The sequence below is a fragment of the Symphodus melops genome (assembly GCF_947650265.1).
Source record: "Symphodus melops genome assembly, chromosome: 4".
NCBI classification, from domain to species: Eukaryota; Metazoa; Chordata; class Actinopteri; order Labriformes; family Labridae; genus Symphodus; species Symphodus melops.
Genome location: NC_136694.1, coordinates 576114 through 597849, shown reverse-complemented (window position 1 = coordinate 597849; position 21736 = coordinate 576114). Strand labels below are relative to the sequence as shown.

Below are 21736 nucleotides of genomic sequence, written 5' to 3'. Positions count from 1 at the left end.
ATCGGATTTTACAGCAATCTCAACTGCAAAGCTGCAAACGTAGATCAGTGAGTCTCAAACTGAATTTTACTGGACAGATATTTGTCCATCTACAAAGACGGTGACGAATGTTTGCAGAGTAGGAACATTAAAAGATTCACATCAATATGTGTGAACATAAATAAAACCCTTTTTATCCATTACGTCCCGCCTGGACGACTGCACAACTCCCTCAATCCAAATTCTGTGACTTGTTCTTAAGTCCCTGCATGGTCCAGCCCCCCCCCCCCCCCCTTTAACCCTCTAGACCCCACCAAGTCCACTTAGGTCCTCCGATCAGTCCCTCCTTGTTGTCCCTCGAGCCCAGGCTGACCCCCGTCACGGGCACCAACACAAACTAACTCATTACATCCATTCAAGTCACAACTCAAAAACACCCAGCTGAAACCAGCCCCATATTTGTAATGATTTTATTCTCCTGTGTGTACATGTATGTTTGTATGCCTCTACATGTATGATGATGTGAGTGTGTGGATTTGTCTTTATTTGATTCTGTTTTGGCGTTCTGCCTGTGAAGCATTTTGGTCAGCTGAAGATTTTTTTTTAATGGTGCTAAACAAATAAACTTTGACTTGACTTTTTCATATCTATTGTCCACGCTCGTCTCGTGTCCACCGAGCATTTTGTCTGGGCAGAAAAGCGAGGGCTGTGAGCTCGGGAGTGTCAGCGTGAAGCGGCTGGTATCCATGGTTACCACAGAGCAGCCACTTTACCCCTGGAATCCTTCGTCTCCTCTGTTGTGCACAGACAGCGTGCACATATCTCACGCTGACAACAAAGTGTGAACTGCACACAGGTTGGATCTGTGTCATTCATCTGGTTAAAAAAAAAAAAGCCCCCTCACTTCCTTTAACAAGCACAAAATGCTGGCAGCCAAACCCTGCATCATGCGTGTGAGCAAGACAATAAGCTGCAAACTCCAGCTCAGTGAAACATGTGACACACAGGCCAGAGACTTCCTGTCTGTGACCATCAAACTGTGACCGTCTCCTCCCTCTGACCCCGGGTCACCTCACACACTCTAAACTCCAAACTCCTTCATGACACGTTCAAACTGTGCCAGGTAAGAAGAATTAATCATCTGTACATGAACACATAGAGCAACATAAGAAAAGTCTATATCCTCCATCTTGTCCTCACTCTCTGCTCTTTTTACAGCACAAACGTGATGATTCATGTTGGATTCATGTTCCTGCTGTTTTCAGATTTCATTGGATATAAATATATTTCTACTAATAGACTCTGTTTTAGTGCAGCTGTCAGGATGGTGCTGCCTCCTGGGATTAATAAAGTATTGATGATTGTGATTGTGGAAGCTGACTGCATAGCGTTCATCTGTCTGCAGGCGTGTGCACAGAAGTCCTGACTTACATTTACATCCGTGTGGAGAAATATCGGGATCTTTGAAATCGTTAAAGACGCCATTACTCAGAAAATAAATCAAACTGTGTAACAGCTCAACTTTATAATCCTCTTAGTCGTATCAACAGTTAATGCTGAGTTTGAAAATCTCACTGAAGCGTTCTTAAGCAAAGCGGGGCCCCGGTCCAGAGGGGCGGCGAGGGCCCCCCTTGAGATCTGATTGGAGAACCCAGAACTTTTGTCTGATCAGAGGAGAAACTCTGGAGCACTTTGAGATTTAGAAAATGTAAAAGTGCTTTACAAATAAAATGTATTATTATTATTATTCAAAGACAAAAGGAAGATTCTCACCTGAAGATTTGTCTGCTCCTGGAAACACAAGAAGGAAAAACATGTTGTAAACAGTGAAAGCATTGTAAAGGTAAACAGGCTGTTTGAGACTTACTGAATGTTTAAAGGTTGGAATAAAGAAAAGGAGATAAACTCTGTGAATCTTTGGAGAGTTGGACTCAGTTTCACTTTGACTAAAAACTTCTGACTCCCATCATGAAGAAGCTCGGACACAGAGAAGACGTTCGGACACATCTTTAAATCTTGACTCCACTTTTGGAGTGAAATCTCGTCGTCACCTTCTTTGACTTCTTCTCTCCAAACTAAAGTTGTTGAACCGAGTCGTTAAACAGGAAACACTGGAGATAAAGTGACGAGACGTCAGAGCTGATCCATCACTGACTTCACTGTCAGAGCGCCGCCATCCCCGTTTGACTACAGTCCTGTTTAGAGCTCACAGATATTAACCGTGTTGTGTTTGTCAGATGTTTTTATCTTTCATGATCGTAAACACGGAGAGAAAAACAGGAGAAACATCGAGTTTAGTCCAACGTCTCCTCTAATGACGACCTCAGGAATAAAGACAAACATCAACTGTATGATCAGTTCACAGCTGGAGACGATTCCCTGACACATTTACCTGATGGCTCAATGGGACTGAATCCCTGTATACACTGCTTTGAGCTGAATATCTCTGACCTGAGTCTGAGCTAAAACAAAGACACGTTTAAAGAGCATATTGCAGGTTAAAGAAAAAACGTAACTAATCATAGGAAAATATGTTAACAATACTGTTTTTAAAGAAATTCAGAAATGAATAACCCACAGGGTCTCCTGGAGACGTTTTAGTCTTTGCTCTTTACTTCCGCATTCGGCTGTGACGTAACATGAGGGAGTCCCGCTGAATCCCCGTCTGTTTAACATAGAAAAGCATGGATCCGAGTGTCACTCCCGTCAATAAATAGGAAGAAAATATGTATTCCTTTACATATAATGGTCCACTGGCTTATTATTCTGAACCTGTTAGATGTGATAGAGAGCAGAAACAGGCAGGATTAGAGGAATAACGGCCTCAGGAGAGAAGCTGTGGTGTGAGGAGAGACCCGGAGCAGGCGTCCTGCTGAGTGACAGGTGTCAGCTCGCCATATATGGGCGAGTGCTGTGTTCACATCAGCTTATGTAAAGTTTGTAATCACATTCAATCAATTAAAAAACAATTTGTAGAAGGTGCAAGTGCCGATCATTCACCTTTACATTGTATGGGAGTTACTCGTAAAAACGGCAAATCTGTACAACGTATTACGGTGCCGCGCTGTGCGTGAGAGAGAGACATAGAACCTGATTACACGGCCTGTGCAAATGCAGCACCATGTCTTTATTGTTTATTCCTCATGCAGCTCAGTGCTCACGTTGTTATAGAAAATACAGTGTACGGTGCAGGATGCTCCTGACGTGAGTTCACAGCGCACGTAATCCACACAAACATGCACAACAGCGCACACACTCCACAGTTTAATGCGTGCACATATATTAGGCTACTACAAAAAGTTTAAAGTTTTAATGTTATAAAGGACCGACAGACGTAAAGCTTGTGTTTGTGTTTGTTTCCAAACTGTTTCTTTCCCCACCACACACACACACACACACACACACACACACATGCACGCACGCACGCACGCAACAGAGTTGGATTTATAATAAATCGTGTGACTACATATATTAATACGGACTGTCCGGTGTCTATTACGCTCACACTAGAGAATATACAGAGGATTCCAGCAGATCAAATCATTAAACGCTTTCTGTCTGCGTATATAATATTTGATGTTAAACAGCCAGAGATTTAGCCGCGCAAGTTACAAACTATTGCAGGGAGGCATCCTGTCTGTTCTCACTCACTACCACGTATCATTACACCTCTTTAAATCATGTTTTAGCCTGTTTTTTGTGCTTTAATTCTTTTGTGCTGCCTTCTAAACGTTTGTTTGTAAAGTGTTTGATGCTCTCGGCGCAAGACAAGTTCCCCCAGGGGCAATAAAGGCTTCATTCATTCATTCATACATGTACGCATAAAGCCGATCAAAGCAGAGTCAGAGAACGCGACTCCCTTGTGTGACGTCATATGACGCGTTGTTGAAAAAAAGCGAGCTCTAAACGGCTATGCTAAAAACAGCCACTTTCTCCTCTAAATTAGAGCACTTATGTGTTGAAGAATATACAGAAAATTGATGTACTTATTCTACAGCCCTTATCTGACAACATGAAGTGTTCATTTAAACTTTTTTTAAGCTGCAATATGCTCTTTAATTATTATGAAGAAGAATCTCACCTGGGATGTGCACATGGAGGTCATTAGAAATCTGATGACAGATGGCGTCCTGTGTGACCAAACAGCGGTAGTTGTCGTTCTTGGTCACTGTTGTTTGGAGGATGATATCGTAGCTGCCATCTTCATTTTTAGTGACCTGTGGTTCATCAGCATGAAGGATGTTTCCAGAACTGTCCCTCCACTCCACTTTAGGTTCAGGAGACGCTCCTTCAACATGACATTGCAGCACGGCCTCGTCACTTGTTTCCCTAAGTGGCTTGACATATGGTTTTCGACATGCAACTGTGAAGAGGAAATAAATAAGAAATGATTCATGTCTCAATAATAAATCAGATTATTTGTCCCAGCAGGCTGACATGTTGAAGGACCCTGTAGACCACCTGACCTGAACCCCCTTCATCAGAGCTGCTAGGTGTAGAGGACTCATGGTTATATTAACGTACAAAAAGCTTTGATTGATTCCTTTAAACCAGGGGTGTCCAAACTACGGCCCGCGTGCCAACTGCGGCCCGTGGTCCATTTTTAATTGGCCCGCAGGAAATTCTAAAAATATAATGGAAAATGGCCCACACATGGAACTTGACTTTGATGTACTTCCTAGTTTTGACACTAGGGGGAGTCCTACTTGTTTTGAACAAGGCAGCTTCTTCCCAGAATAAGAGAAATAAAAGAAAAAAAAAACAGAAATGGCAGAATCAAAGAAACGCAAGACAGCAAGTGAGTGTAGAAAACTTCAGACACGGTGGCAAAATGAGTTTCTTCATAGAAGTCAAGGGGAAGTGTGTCTGTTTGATTTGCAATGAAACAGCTGCAGTGATGAAAGAATATAATGTACGGTGACATTATGAAACCAAACATCAGACACGTTCTGCACTGGTGCCGAGCGTGAACAGAAAGTTAAAGAAATGCTAATATAAGTGCTAATAAAACACAAGAAAATGCCACAATAGCCAGCTACGAGGTAGCTCAGCTCATTGCCCGACACGGGAAACCTTTCTCAGATGGTGACTTCATAAAACAGTGCCTCACTACAGTCGCAGGAATAATGTGCCGAGTTCAATAACGTCAGCGTGTCCAGAAACATCGAAGACTTGTCAGCTAATATAAAACATCAAGTTTCAGATAAAGCTTGAGCTTTTGATTTTTACTCCATTGCATGTGACGAGAGCACAGATGTTCATTTTTTTGTGGGGAGTTGACAATAACTTTTGTATCACGGAGGAGCTTCTATGACAGGGGAGCGCAAAGGAATGGCATCTATGGTCTGCGCCACGGTTCAAGAAAGTGGAGGTGAGGCTGTATCATCCATCAAGAAGCCGTCTGTGCCAAGACAGTCCAGCTTGGCGATGTGATGAACACTGTGGTGAAAAGTGTCAACATAATGCAGTGATATACCTCACCTCTAGTGTGTGGCCCGTCCGTTTGTATATTTTCCTGTATGTGGCCCTCTGTGAAAAAAGTTTGGACACCCCTGCTTTAAACTGACGTGTTGTGAGTCTTTACGTCACAAACTGAAGGATAATGTCCTCTGAAGTGAATTAGAAATACTTTAAAATATTCCTGAGTGGTATCAGGTCTGTCACGTGACAGGCAGAGGATGACATCATCAGGACTCACCTGTTTCCTCCTTAGTTCTGTCCTTTAATCTTTTAACACGCGGAGGATGCGCGCGACCCCAAATACAAACGTTCAGACTAATTAACTACAAAAAGACGTTTTTTCTTATGACCGTAAAAATCACTACAAACATATTATATATAGTTTGAAAGTTCAGCTTTTCGTTTTTACAGAGGAATTAAAAATGACACTTAAAGGATAAAATACTTTAAACAGTGACGTCATACTTTACCGTTTTAAACCGTTAGCGTCTCAGAAGGTCTCGCGACGAGCCGCCGTTCAAATGTATTTATAGACTGAAAACCAGACATTTTAAACAAACACCGGCTCATTTCACTGAAAAACATTCCGCTGATTAAAAACAGCTGCTTTGTGTTCAAGTTGAAGAATAAATTCATTCAATAAAAATCCATCGTGTCCTCCGGTTAGTTTCACGGTCGCTTGTCAATCTACCGAAACAGCTAATTCTCCGTCAAAGTTTAATTATTAAAACAAACTTTGGACCAATCATGTTCGGTATCTCTACAATCAGTAAACGCCCAGCAACCAAACAAACCAATCAGCGTCTTTCTATGAACAGGAGTCGCGAGCCTGTCGGACTTTTAACTCAATCAGCCAATTAAAACATTGCATCTGTTCTCGTGCGCTGCTTAAGTTTGATTGACAGCTAGCTTCTGCCAATGAGAAGTCAACACCATGACAAAGCCCAAAATTTGCAACCAATCAATTTACCTGCCTGAGCATACCCGGAAGTTAACCGTTAGGTAATGTGAGCAACAGTGGGACATGAACGAATCATGAAAACTTGATTTAAATATTTGTAGAGGTGTAAGTAATTTATAAAAACGGTATAAAATGTATTTAAATTACAAACATTTATTTTTAAAGGCAGAATCAAAGACTTTCACACATTTTAAATCACTTTTTGTTGTTTCAAAGTGAGGTGAATTATCTTATTTTGGTAACTTTATAAAAGTTTAAGAGCGCTCTGTGGACACCTGCTGGACATGCTCTGTACTGCACTTTGTCAAATATCTCTGAGCCTGTTCAGTCTGTCAACATGAAACTTCATACAGATATTATAGACAAGTTGAGTCAAATATCCTGAACATTTCAACCTAATGGCCCGTTGTATGGTACATTTATTGTGTTTTAAAAATGGAAATAAAGAAAAAAAAGCAAAAGAAAACTTTTTTTATCTGATAAATCATTTATCACACGTCCTGAATCGAGGATTCAAGAAAGGCTAACACACTACATGAACCCTCAGAGTCTTTACTTTCTCCTGATGATATGAACATGTGTCTGCCTCGTAACATCCAATCAGCATAAACAAATTAAAACTGTGACATCAAGAGGCAAAAATATACCTTAATATAAAGAATGTCAACATGTTAAGATGCACTCTGAAAGAAAAAAGAAAATATATAAAGTTAGAGAATGTGTGTGATGTTATTAACATGACATATAGAGCAGATATGCTTCAGGTTCAGACTATGAAAGTAACATTTTATCCAGTTATATTAAATCATCTAAAATCTGAATACAAAGCTTCAGTCTCTGACTTTATAAACCAGCTGAAGCTGCAGCAGGAGAGAGGACACTTGTTTGTAATAAGAGTCAAAGAGTCGGACGCTGGTGGACAAGTGGTTAGTTTGAACTCCACATGTACACAGGCTTTAGTCCTTGAAGCAGGTGGACCAGGTTCAAACCCGACCTGTGCTGTCTTTTCTCTCTCTCTCTCTCTCTCTCTCTCTCTCTCTCTCTCTCTCTCTCCCTCTCCCTCTCCCTCTCCCTCTCCCTCTCTCCCTCTCCCTCTCTCCCTCTCTCCCTCTCCCTCTCTCCCTCTCTCCCTCTCTCTCCCTCTCTCTCCCTCCCTCTCTCTCCCTCTCTCTCTCTCCCCAATGTTCCCTTAAAAACTCCCTGAATCACATCACATCTCGTTTGTGCAGAAAATAAATAAAGTTCATCAGTGACTCTTAAACCAGTCATCTTACTAACAATGTTTTTAAACATAATAAAAACAATTTTTTTTTAAAAAACTCACCAACAACCAACTCAATGGTGAACTGCTGAGGAGGCTTCAGATGAGGAAAAACACAGGTGTAGACTCCACTGTCAGACACCTTCGTCTCTGTGATCTTTATGGAGGCGTTACCGTTCTTCAGCTCCTCGTTAAAATGTGACACTCGACCTTCAAGCTGACTGTTAAAATCTCTTCCATTGTAAAAGAACACATCCTGACCGCCTTTCTTCCAGTCAAAGACCGAGGTCTGGATGTTCTCCTTGGTGCTGAGGGAACACGGCAACACAGCATCACTGTCTTCTTTCACCGTCACTTGAACTGAAACACAAACATGAGAGTGAATCAGTTTGTTTCCATGAAAACAGTAAAGTCAGTGAATGGAGCATCAACAGGTTGTAGTGCTGGATATACAGTCTTGATATGTGTTTAGTTGAGGGAGCTGTCCTCCACAGTGAGTAGAAGCTGAAAGTAGTCCAGGAGCTGATGTTTCTAAAGACCCTTTTCCACCAAAGATCCCCAGAACTAAAAGGTTCAGGGACTTCTCTTCATAGAACTAACAGGTTCAGGGACTTCTCTTCATAGAACTAAAAGGTTCAGGGACTTCTCTTTATAGAACTAAAAGGTTCAGGGACTTCTCTTCAGAACTAAAAGGTTCAGGGACTTCTCTTCATAGAACTAAAAGGTTCAGGGACTTCTCTTCATAGAACTAAAAGGTTCAGGGACTTCTCTTCAGGAACTAAAAGGTTCAGGGACTTCTCTTCAGAACTAAAAGGTTCAGGGACTTCTCTTCATAGAACTAAAAGGTTCAGGGACTTCTCTTTATAGAACTAAAAGGTTCAGGGACTTCTCTTTATAGAACTAAAAGGTTCAGGGACTTCTCTTCAGAACTAAAAGGTTCAGGGACTTCTCTTCATAGAACTAAAAGGTTCAGGGACTTCTCTTCAGGAACTAAAAGGTTCAGGGACTTCTCTTCATAGAACTAAAAGGTTCAGGGACTTCTCTTCAGAACTAAAAGGTTAAGGGACTTCTCTTTATAGAACTAAAAGGTTCAGGGACTTCTCTTCAGAACTAAAAGGTTCAGGGACTTCTCTTCATAGAACTAAAAGGTTCAGGGACTTCTCTTCAGGAACTAAAAGGTTCAGGGACTTCTCTTCAGAACTAAAAGGTTCAGGGACTTCTCTTCATAGAACTAAAAGGTTCAGGGACTTCTCTTCATAGAACTAAAAGGTTCAGGGACTTCTCTTCATAGAACTAAAAGGTTCAGGGACTTCTCTTCATAGAACTAAAAGGTTCAGGGACTTCTCTTCATAGAACTAAAAGGTTCAGGGACTTCTCTTCATGGAACTAAAAGGTTCAGGGACTTCTCTTCAGGAACTAAAAGGTTCAGGGACTTCTCTTCATAGAACTAAAAGGTTCAGGGACTTCTCTTCATGGAACTAAAAGGTTCAGGGACTTCTCTTCAGGAACTAAAAGGTTCAGGGACTTCTCTTCAGGAACTAAAAGGTTCAGGGACTTCTCTTCATAGAACTAAAAGGTTCAGGGACTTCTCTTCATAGAACTAAAAGGTTCAGGGACTTCTCTTCAGAACTAAAAGGTTCAGGGACTTCTCTTCATGAACTAAAAGGTTCAGGGACTTCTCTTTAAAGAACTAAAAGGTTCAGGGACTTCTCTTCATAGAACTAAAAGGTTCATGGACTTCTCTATAAAGAACTAAAAGGTTCAGGGACTTCTCTTCATGAACTAAAGGTTCAGGGACATCTCTTCATAGAACTAAAAGGTTCAGGGACTTCTCTTCATAGAACTAAAAGGTTCAGGGACTTCTCTTCATAGAACTAAAAGGTTCAGGGACTTCTCTTCATGGAACTAAAAGGTTCAGGGACTTCTCTTCATAGAACTAAAAGGTTCAGGGACTTCTCTTCATGGAACTAAAAGGTTCAGGGACTTCTCTTCAGAACTAAAAGGTTCAGGGACTTCTCTTCATAGAACTAAAAGGTTCAGGGACTTCTCTTCTCAGAACTAAAGGTTCAGGGACTTCTCTTCAGGAACTAAAAGGTTCAGGGACTTCTCTTCATTGAACTAAAAGGTTCAGGGACTTCTCTTCATAGAACTAAAAGGTTCAGGGACCTGATTGACTTTGGTCATGGTTTCATTGATTTACAGTGGAAAGGAGACGAGTGCTGTCTTCAGGGTTTCCTCAAAAAGAAAGAAGACTTTAAATCAAAATATTCAAAGAATCAACAGTGGATGCCTCCCTTCATTTCACCAAACACCTGACAAACACCTGTTAGGACCTGATATTAACCCCTGACATGAATCTCTTCAAGTTCATATTGGGGGGGAAAGGTGTATTTTGTCATTTAAACTTTAGAACATCTGATTTTTGAAGGTGAACTGTGAATGAAGAAAATGTTCAAATGTGCTGCCAGAGAGAGAGGACAAGTCTGAACCTCTGCAGGATGTCTCAGTCCTGACTCCAGGAGTCGTGTGGGAATCCAAAGAAATATGTGCAGTAGTGAAGAGATGTAAAATAGTGTATATTGATGGAGGGAGAGAAGCTTGTTTCTCATGGAGGCTTCATCATGAGCGCTTCACATTAAGGACACATGAACGACAGACACCATCCTTCTAACATAAAGCAGCTCTTCTGCTGTAAACACAACACTGTCACTGTCACACTCTGAAACCTTCAATACTGCCACCTACATGCATATGTGACAAATAATCAGTCAATATATATTCCTACAGAGCTGTGTGTAAGTAGGCAGATACTCAATAATAAAGTGATTAGGTAGAGCTATAAAAAAGATGATTAAAAGAATAAAGTGAGCGTGGTGCTCTGATGGATCAGATAAGAGAAGTGATATCAAACAGAGTAAAGTGGAGGAGTGCATGAGGACCAGTATAAGCATCATAAAAGGCACGAGGGGGGGTCAAGGTTCAGCTTCAGGAGGAAGGAAATAAACATTTCATAGGACTGATTTCTTTTCTTTTTTTTTAAATAAAAAAAAAAAATGAAAACATGTTCAAACTTGTGCCCGTCCGTTTGTGATGGTGAAAGAATAAAATCATCTTGTGTTTTCATTTTGTTCATGGCTTCATATAAAACTAGTCTTTGATGGTTTGGGAACTTGCAAACATGCAGCTGATAAACAACAGCAGACACTGTGTGTGTGTGTGTGTGTGTGTGTGTGTGTGTGTGTGTGTGTGTGTGTGTGTGTGTGTGTGAAGAAGGAGTGACTCTGAGAAACACGCAGCTCGTCGAGTCTCACTCAGTTTCTTCGAAATGATGGTGGTGTCTGCAACACGCACACACACACACACACACACACACACACACACACACACACACACACACACACACACACACACACACACACACACACACACACACACACCTGCAGCAGAGTGACCGCTGAGCATTAAAAATCAGATCGATGACGTCATGATTATTACCAACATGACATGTTAAATAAAGAGTTCCGACTTCTTACCGGTTCCCTCCGCTGATTGGATGAGAGAGCCGCTGAGGAGGAGAGAGAGGAGAAGGATCTGCATGCTGCTCATCTGAACATGAAACATCACTGAACGCACTCTTCTCTGCGCGAGGACGTTTAACACGCTCTCTGCCTTCCTATTGGTCCGTCACTAACTTACTCTTCAGATAAAAGCACCGGAAACGACCACAACCCCGTAGAGGACGTGAAACCCTTCAGAATAAAAGTCTCCTCTTCTCATGACTCTTGATTATATTGAATGTTATTTCTAAAGGAACCATGATTAATGTTAAACACACGTTGCACATGTCAGCTAGGTGAGATAAATAGAAATAAAAAGGGAGGTGTTCAGCTGGAAATGTAAAGGAGTGAGGTGAACGGGACAATTCAGACAGAACCGTGAATGTGATCTTATTATGTTCATCTCCCTCCACTGGCTCCTTACTGCTCATATCACATTTCAAACTCTGCTGCTCGAGAACCAATCAGAGACAGAAACGTCTCCTTACCTGAACTTACCTGTCCCCTTCCCCCTCCCCCGCCCTAAAGCTCAGCCAATGAGAGGCGTCTGATCCATCCCTCACGACAGGCTTTAGACGCTAACGGTGATCTCCTCCTCTGTCGCCCCCTGGTGGTGGAACAAAGTACCACACATCTAAAGGTCCAGGGATGAGAGTGAAGGTGAAGTTACTGATGAAGATGAGGGTAAAGGTTGAGAGGGGAGGGGATGAAGATGAGGGTAAAGGTCGAGAGGGGAGGGGATGAAGATGAGGGTGAAGGTCGAGAGGGGAGGGGATGAAGATGAGGGTAAAGGTCGAGAGGGGAGGGGATGAAGATGAGGGTAAAGGTCGAGAGGGGAGGGGATGAAGATGAGGGTAAAGGTTGAGAGGGGAGGGGATGAAGATGAGGGTGAAGGTCGAGAGGGGAGGGGATGAAGATGAGGTTAAAGGTTGAGAGGGGAGGGGATGAAGATGAGGGTAAAGGTCGAGAGGGGAGGGGATGAAGATGAGGGTAAAGGTCGAGAGGGGAGGGGATGAAGATGAGGGTAAAGGTCGAGAGGGGAGGGGATGAAGATGAGGGTGAAGGTTGAGAGGGGAGGGGATGAAGATGAGGGTAAAGGTCGAGAGGGGAGGGGATGAAGATGAGGGTAAAGGTTGAGAGGGGAGGGGATGAAGATGAGGGTAAAGGTTGAGAGGGGAGGGGATGAAGATGAGGGTAAAGGTTGAGAGGGGAGGGGATGAAGATGAGGGTAAAGGTTGAGAGCATGTTGGGTTATTTTTATTTATTCTTAAATTGGGTCATTCTCACCCAACGTTGGTTCTTTTGAACCTTTTCATGGGGTTTTTATTATAGATGCTTATTTTCACACAGTAGAGGGTTATTTATGCATCTTTCTTGCTCTACATTGTTTCGCCAGACAAAAAATAATTTCAGCATTAAAAAACAATCATTCACATGAACTGCTTCTAAACAAATAGAATCAACACAAATAATAAAATTAATGCATATATTTATTTACATTTGAAAGAGCCAACAACAATAACAGTAGTATATCTATCTGGCCCAACTGAAAGGGAAATATAAACAATGTTAGGATGAGCTAAAACTAAACACCTCTTACACATCAGCATTTTATGAGGCTTTAATGAAAGAGGTGTTTAAGAATTCTCTTGCTGGCGACTCTTTGCCAGGCAGCTGATACACAGCTGTTTGTAAAAAGTCCCACATAGGGGCACATTGCTTCAGATAAAGGACCTCAAAGATGGAAGAACAGCAACATGTTGGGGGGGTCTGTGGAAACAAAGTCCCCTGTAATAGACTTTATAGTGTGCAGTGGATCAGAGAGAGGAGAGATAAAGAGAGAGTCATGTCTGCTGTTTGCTCTTTGAATACAAAGCACACAAACACAAACCAGAGATTTTCCTGTTTTGTGCAGCTGCTTGCTGCAGATGGGATTCGTGTGCGCTCTCTTCTTGCTGCATCTGGATCTCTCCCCACACGCCGGTCCGGGATCAGAACATTTTAAAAGCAGAGTTCTGTTGTCTTGCACGGAGTCACTGTGTGCGTTCAGTGCGCTCGTCCACAGCGTCCTATCAGTGCTCAGTGTGCGTGCAGTGCGATGGCTCTGGTCTGGTCTTCAGGGCCTCCCTCAGGAACTCACGAATGTTTGTTCCAACCTGTGAAGAAGAAATAAAACATGTAAACTTCAAACTAGATATTAAAAATTCTATGTTGGATCAATATATCAGTCATAGATCAGATATCACAGAACAGCCTGAATTCTTTCAAACATGCCCCTAACACGAGCCTTTAACTCATCATTCATGTGTTTTAGTTTCAGGAGAATCGTGCCACCATGGCGCCAGATGAATTACAACTTTACAGATGGTTCTGACCCGACTGAAGCCCTCACAGCAGATACTTTGTGTGACTGTAAAAACTTTCACATTTACAAAACACATTTATGAACCCGAATGCAAAAAAACATGGACTTGTAATTTCTATTCTTGCCTCAGAATATCATTGAAGTTTAGGACTGTGGTCTATTCAGTTACTTGCATGTAGACAAAAGACATTTCTTTAAAACACAAAGTGAATTTAGGACGTTGACAAAGCAGATTGAAAAAAGAAAATGATCAGAGGGGAGTCACCTCACACCATGTTGAACAGTGTTGCTGGCTGCTGACATAGACACACAGTCACAGGCAGATTATCATGAAACCATCCTCAGCTCACTCTGTATGTTGACTGTTCACAACATATTCACACACACAGGTGACTACAAACAAACACAAACTCACAACACTAAAGGTTCAGGGACTTCTCTTCATAGAACTAAAAGGTTCAGGGACTTCTCTTCATAGAACTAAAAGGTTCAGGGACTTCTCTTCATAGAACTAAAAGGTTCAGGGACTTCTCTTCATAGAACTAAAAGGTTCAGGGACTTCTCTTCTCAGAACTAAAAGGTTCAGGGACTTCTCTTCATGAACTAAAAGGTTCAGGGACTTCTCTTCATGAACTAAAAGGTTCAGGGACTTCTCTTCATGAACTAAAAGGTTCAGGGACTTCTCTTCTCAGAACTAAAAGGTTCAGGGACTTCTCTTCTAACAACTAAAAGGTTCAGGGACTTCTCTTCATGAACTAAAAGGTTCAGGGACTTCTCTTCTCAGAACTAAAAGGTTCAGGGACTTCTCTTCTAACAACTAAAAGGTTCAGGGACTTCTCTTCTCAGAACTAAAGGTTCAGGGACTTCTCTTCTCAGAACTAAAGGTTCAGGGACTTCTCTTCTCAGAACTAAAAGGTTCAGGGACTTCTCTTCTCAGAACTAAAGGTTCAGGGACTTCTCTTCTCAGAACTAAAGGTTCAGGGACTTCTCTTCATAGAACTAAAAGGTTCAGGGACTTCTCTTCTCAGAACTAAAAGGTTCAGGGACTTCTCTTCTCAGAACTAAAAGGTTCAGGGACTTCTCTTCATGACCTATAAGGTTCAGGGACTTCTCTTCTCAGAACTAAAGGTTCAGGGACTTCTCTTCTCAGAACTAAAGGTTCAGGGACTTCTCTTCTCAGAACTAAAGGTCCAGGGACTTCTCTTCTCAGAACTAAAAGGTTCAGGGACTTCTCTTCTAACAACTAAAAGGTTCAGGGACTTCTCTTGTTATGGAAAATGTTACTCCCACTGTGTGTTACGAAGGTCTCATAGAATCTGTCATATAGAATGTATCTGAAATGTCTTAGAATACTACATGCACAGCATATTGGGTGTTTTGTTTCCCATCATTTCGTTCCCTTTATTCTGTTTCTCACACTCTGTACATGTGGGAAGAGTCACCCAGGCTCTTTCTCACTGGACTCCATCTCCTTCTCAGCCTCGGGAGATGGTAAATAGTCATGTAGTCTCTTTTCTCACACTTGGGGATAGATTGTGCCCTGCCAGGTGGGCAGTGGCTCTATGTGGCGTGATGGGGGAGTGATCTGTGTAATGTGATGGAAATGTATAAGTTTTCATGTTTGCCTTTACTCGGGGCCTCTTTCTCTCCTCACCGTGTGAGAGAGGGGTCTTCGAACGCTTATCTTGCCTTCGAATAAATGTTCATTGAGACCAGATCGATCTTGGGGTTCCTTTTTGAATAGATCTTCTCACTCTTTATTTTCACTCTTTGGTAATGGAAAAGATTCCACAACACTCTTCATAGAACTAAAAGGCTCAACCCTCCAACAGCCACCTTTGACATTTACTGTGTATCAGTCAGGAATGTGTTGGCCCACTACTGCTGATTCTCAGGAAACCAGACTCTTCATGTTGATACCTGGAAGTCGTTTCACAACAGGATGTTGGTGCAACAGTGAGAATGAAGCCAAGCTGCTGGTTCTTCTTTTTAAGATTTATTTTTAGGGATTTTTAGCCTTTATTGGATTGGACAGTGGATACAGTCAGAAACCAGGGAGAGAGAGAGGGAACCTGCCTGTGTGAGGACTATAGCCTCGATGCATGGACACACACACACACTGCCACTGTGCCACCAGCACCAGTTGCCCCCCCCCCCCCCCCCCCCCCCCCCGGTCAAATGAGTCTGGACCCGGCCCTGAACACAGGATCAGTCTGATTCAGAGTTTGAAAGAAGGACACAGAGATGTGTGTCGTGTCTGACTGTAGCTCAGAGTGACCGAGGCTTTCTGACATGAAGCATCACAACATTATGACATCATATATGTTCAAGTGTATGATTGACAGATGCATCAATAAATGAGATGTAGATGCTGTGATCAGGTGGCCTCTCTATGACACAACGTGGCCTTCAAAGTGCCGAGTGGCTTCTTTAAGACTTGTTGAGCTGGTTGCTGGTTTCTCTCTTCAGATCTGACTCGTCTGTGGACGACGTGCAGCCGGACAGCACGGCCTCCTTCTTACAACATTCACAGGTTTATTCTGAACAACATGGATCCACTCATTTATTCTTTTCAAATCATTTCAATCTCATTCAAATTCAAATCAAAAAACTTTATTGACCTCGGGGGGAATTCACAGACACATGGAGCAGAAAGACAGAGCAATAAAAAATTAAAACACAGATTCATGGGGACGACTTCAAATGACCTTTTTACATAAGCTGTACATACAGGGGCGGCTGTGGCTCAGTGGTAGTCAGTCGTCTCTTTACAGGGAGGTTGGGGGTTCGATCCCCAGCTCCTGCAGCCACACGTTTGATTTGTCTTTGGCTAAAACACGTCACCACAAGTTGCTCCCACTGCTTCGTCAGCGACGTATGAATGAAAAACATTTGAGATGTAGTAAGGCAACATCCACTTAGCTAAACATGCTAACGCGCTCTGCTGGCAGAGGAAAGCTAAATCATTGAAATGAATTTCTCTGAAGGACTCTCAGCCTCGGTTCTTTTTTTTTTTACTGTCGTACGGTCCAGCCTGAAGGGGGGGTGGGGGGGGGGGGACACCTCATCATCACACAGGAAGCTTTAAACCTCCTCACGCACACAAACAGGATCAGCAGGCTGGGGTCAGAGGTCAGCTTCATGTTTGGGGGACTGGCGTGTGTCCTGCAGGTTAAAAACAGACAAAATGAGAATAAAGAAGAGAAACAATGGATTCCAGTTAAATCTGGTTTATAGATGAACTCTACTGAACTCTCTGTAGCTGGATGTGATTTAAACATGGTCCAGACTAATAAAGCTGCAGACACACCTTCACACACTGAGTGTGAGGGGACACGGTTTCACACTCGGCTCAGGACTCTGGGCTTGTTGTTGATTATTGATCCAATAAATAAAGAATTATTTGAATGACTGATCCACTTCAGCAGCGCTGCTACCAGTCCAAACAGCTTCTGGTCTGTGTATGAATGAGCCTCTCTGTGATTGGCTGATGAGATATTTATAATAACAAACAGCTTCTGGTCTGTGTATGAATGAGCCTCTCTGTGATTGGCTGATTAGATATTTATAATAACAAACAGCTTCTGGTCTGTGTATGAATGTGAGAGCACTGAGGACAGACAAGTACTGACACCACTCTGACAGAGGACAAAGAGCTGTTTGTTATCATGTTGATGCTCATTATTCAATCTCACCTTTTTTACGATAGTGACGCTTGATGTAAAGACCAGCAACAACAACAAGACCACCAACAAGAACACCAACCAAAAGAGTGATGACGATCGATCCAGCAGAGAATCCTGATCCTGAAAGAGAGAAAGTGTGTGAATGGTTGAGAGTGCAGTTTGTCTGTTTCCAGCTCGATGATGCTTTAAAGGACTTGACGTTTATTTGACACTTTGACCTGCAGGACTTTGAAATCAGGAGTTGGAGCTCTCAGAGGGTTTTTATTCTGGAAGGATCATTTAGGGAGACTTTTTAAAGTCTTCTCAGAGACCACTGAAAGTGACACTTTAGCTCCTTAAAGGATCAACAAGCTTCACCTGTGTGTGTGTGTGTGTGTGTGTGTGTGTGTGTGTGTGTGTGTGTGTGTGTGTGTGTGACTGCATGCTGACAGCGCCCTCTAGTGGACACAGTCTGTTTTCATGGAAAGTCTGTGTTCAAGTTCAAATGTGCTTTAAAGTGAGTTGAGTTTGTGATGCAGAGAAGAGAGCAGCACATGTGGATCCTCCAGGACTCTCTCTGGGACCTGATCAGACCAGGATCAGAGTGAAGCCAGGATCTCCCTAAAGAGCCTGTCTGTGTCAGCTCCATGACATCACTATGACATCACCCCCCACCTTTCTGCACCGCTTTAACAGCTCAGACCCTTGAGCAAGGCACCAAACCCCCAAACTGCTGCGCTGTGTTTCCTGTGTTTCTGCAACCTGTCCAAACAGCCAATCAGCTGACAGCACTCCAGCCCACCTGTTCAGCTGCTTCTCTCTTCCACTTCCTGTACTGATGAGATCCAATCAGAGCCAGTCTTTCTTGTTGTTTGGATTTATTCTCACTCTGCTCTTTCTTCCTTATTTTTACTCGTCTTTTTTCTGCTCTTTGTTTAGAAAACTGAAAATATTCAAAAACTTTTTTCTTCATCTAAAACTCCACCGATGTGAAAACATGCAGAGAAACCCTCTCATTGTGCTTCCAGCTTTTCACCAGCAGAGGGCAGTGTTGCATCATGGGTGTTTGTGCAGTTGAAAGCAGAGAAACCAAACAGCTGTCCTTCCTGCTGCTGAGTCCTGAATCAGAGTTTGTCATGGAGGCCGTGTGCTTTCTTTGCCTTCAATCTGACTCTCAATGTGCTTTCCATTCGGAGGCGTTCACTTCTGCACCACTTTGTGTTGCTTTTCATCTTTTCACTTTTCACATGCTCTGCTCCGTGTCTTCTCCACTTTCAGCTCAACACCTCCACTTTCTCTGTCTTTGCTTGTTTGGTAAATTTCTGCTGTTTCCTGTGTTTCTCTCTCAAACATGATAATGATTCAACATGTTGTTGCTCAGGGTTCGGGTTCAGGACACAAACAGGATTCTAAATATTTATTTAGTGATTAAAGGAGATTTAAAATGTCGACCCCAACATGAATATTAATAAATAATCTTTTCAGACTGGTGGTCTGCTGCCGGTCATCGTCATGACGACAGACTAACGTTACTCTGTAGTTCATCTTTATCAAACTTCCTGTGTGTTTCCTTATATGGAGATTCAGGATGTTCAGTGGGAGGAGTCTCAGTAAACGAGGGGTTAAAACTCTGAATCCTTCTTAATAAACTTCCTCCCGTCTCATCAGATCAGCTTTTAGATGTAAACTGTGAAAGAGTCTCACCGCTGATGTGCACAAAGATCCTGGCCTCAGCCCGCTGTTTGATGGCGTCCTGTGTGACCACACAGCTGTAGGTGTCGGTCTTGGTCACAGTGGTTTGGAGGATGATGTCATAGCTGCCTCCTCTTTCTGTGACCTGTCTTTCTTTAGCAGGAAGGATGTTTCCAGAACTGTCCCTCCACTCCACTGTAGCTTCAGGAGACGCTCCATAAACTTCACACTGCAGCAGAGACCAGTCTTTTGATTGGTCGAGGATGGTGACAGACGGCTTTGAAGCAGCTCCTGTGGACACAGAGGGGAAATGCACATGAAGGTAACAGGATGATCAGCAGTGTCACACAGTGATCTGTTTAAAAGCATCAGTACAAACACAGTATATTTAAAGTGACATCACTGTAAGCAGTAGGGCTGGGTTAAAAAAACTCGATTAATCGATTCACATCGATTTTCCTTTGAATGGCCCGATATCGATTCATAAAGTCCTAAAATTGATTATTTAATAGTCTCCTCCTGTGTGTAATGCAGCCTGCAGTTTAAAGCCGAGTAGTCTCGCGTGGACAGCCAGAGATCTCGCGAGATCTCGTCCCTCGGCGAGGAGCGCGAGCGTTGTTAAACATGGCGGGAGCACTGAAGGCACTACCAACAAACTGTTTTGGATTTAAAAAACACGAAGGCAGCAATGAACTGGACAAGAGCAAAACTATCTACAAGATCTGCAGCGTGGAGGTGAAATATGTCTGAAATCATTTATGGAGACACCACCCGGAAACGCAGTCTGCAAAGACGTCGGACCCGAAGCAGCTGGAGAAGACATTTGTATGAAGGTTAGCAGCAAACTCTCTGCGAGAGCAGAAAATAACCTGTCGCAACATTTATATACAAGGACATACGACCACACAGCGTTGTTGAAAATGATGGTTTCCTTATAAAGACTCTGGAGCCACGCTACGTTATAGCAACACGCTAACAGTTCAGTGAAGTGACAGTCCCAAACATGTATGCAGACGTGAAACATCCCAACATGGCTGAAGTTAGCAGAGAGAGAGTCGCACTAACTTGTGACTGTTGGACATCCAGAGCAACAGATTCATACCTGACAACCTGACTTATTGCACTATACGACAACTCAGAACCTTTTACATGTCTGCTTGTTTACTTTGATTGATTCATTATTGATTCATTTGTATGATTGTTTGTCTCTTTTGGTTGTTTCTCTTCTGATACAGTTGTTAGATGTTTGTTGGAACCGATGTGTCATACTGCACAAAACCTTAGTGAGACAGTCACAGGCAGCAGAGTGAATGTCCTCAGTTTACTATGTGTTTGTAGCCACCTTGTTTACACTGCCTGCCTTGTGATTTAAATTATGACATGTTTGTTTTGGTCATGTTTAATAAAAAGTACATGATTAATGGCACTGCTTTGGGCTTCATTCAACAATAATATCTTTAATAATGCACCAAGTTAGAGTTACAATTATTCAAGTCAAATTGGTTCTGTGACTGAAATCTCCTGAATGGAAACCCAGCTCGAGTAAGCAGCTCTCTATGAATCATGAGGCTGTCAGCTACTGACTGCTGAACAGAGGATCATGTAGTCTGACAGGTTCATTCAGAGCTGAAGAACACATTGAGCTTTAAAGTCACATCCTGATCCTGCACACATCTCAAAGTCTCCTGTTTCATATGTGCAGCATCAGCTGAGGGATGGAAAGATCCATGTGAGGCAGATTCAAAGCTGTCATGGTTCACATCCAGACTTTACAATAATCAATCACAGTAACAACGCCAGCCGAGCCCCCCTTCACTTTAATATCACACTCTTTCAGTCAGAGCACAACTCCACAAGGTTCACTGAGGGAACCAGAAATCCCTGTTTTCAGTGAATGCATCATTGTGACCTGCTCTGGTCTGTGTGGCTGTCTCTCCCAGCACAGCGTGCACTCAGCTTTCAATACACAATCCATGTGGATGTGTTTTCATTCCTGTCAGGTGACAGGCAGCGTGTGACGGCGTCTGCACCCGCAGTAATGACGGGACGTGTGTCAGCAGTGTAAACGGCTTTATTGGTCACAGCGCTGTACAAAGATGGAAGGAGAGCTATTAAAAGTCTCTACACCAGATTAGACGCTCATCTCTGAGTCCTTTTTCTGTCTGTTTGAAATCTGCTTCAGTGTTCAGACAGATGTTCACACACAGATGAAGAATGTCACAAACATCTGCAGAAAGTTTTCTCTTCTACCAGTCGTCTGTGTGAAGATCATTTATCATTTAGTGGGACATTATTTTGGTCTTTAAAACAAAAACACCCATTTTTTATGCACTGATCATTTTTGAGATTTTGGGCTCATTGACATTTAATCTTTCAAACTACCATGAAGAAAAAGAAAAATGTCAAAGTGACGCGCACGCCACACAGCCGTGGCTGCTCGTTTATGTTTGCACAGTTGATACTAGAAACTGCTAAAATAATAATAATAGAAGCTGCTTTGTTTATTTGATTATTTGTCTGAATTGTGTGAGATCAGGGTCTAAACATGCTGCAGAGTTTATATTTCATACTCTCAGGGGACAGTGTGTCACACACAGCCTGATAGTCTCTCTTCGTTTCACACAAACACGCACCCTAACTCACTCTGCATTGTGCACATTAGAGCATCATTTTAAATGACTTACAAACATATATTCAACATTTTCATAAAACAAATGAAATAAAGTCAAAAATATGGTTCGAATGACTTTGAGTGCAATAAATGTCCAGCTGCGAGCTGCGCTCGTCCTTCACGCG

The 21736-nt window shown here is 42.5% G+C and overlaps 3 protein-coding genes across 6 annotated transcripts in view; all 3 read right to left on the bottom strand.

The window, feature by feature from the left end:
* Positions 1-21736, bottom strand: part of LOC306823067 (butyrophilin-like protein 1) — a gene marked incomplete at its 3' end in the record, with an annotated part of 66783 nt that overhangs the window by 12153 nt on the left and 32894 nt on the right. The window lies entirely within an intron of this gene.
* The window catches only part of LOC306822720 (V-set domain-containing T-cell activation inhibitor 1-like), a 134239-nt gene that overhangs the window by 96330 nt on the left and 16173 nt on the right, over positions 1-21736 (bottom strand). For 2 of the 4 annotated variants that reach the window (XM_079341903.1, XM_079341902.1), the window contains exon 4: positions 18953-19231. In XM_079341903.1, the coding sequence (XP_079198029.1) occupies positions 18953-19231 (279 nt within the window). Of the gene's footprint in view, positions 1-16621; positions 16749-17278; positions 17390-18952; positions 19232-21736 lie in introns of those variants that run through there. The other 2 variants (XM_079341904.1, XM_079341905.1) reach the window with 2 other exon arrangements.
* On the bottom strand, positions 1724-11442 carry LOC306823027 (CD276 antigen homolog; the record flags this gene model as incomplete). The annotated part of the gene is made up of 4 exons (XM_079342392.1): positions 11195-11442; positions 7725-8021; positions 4061-4342; positions 1724-1770 (listed from the first exon to the last, which is right to left on the bottom strand). Exons 1-4 carry the CDS (start codon positions 11280-11282, stop codon positions 1724-1726), a joined length of 714 nt encoding a protein of 237 aa, XP_079198518.1. The 5' UTR covers positions 11283-11442.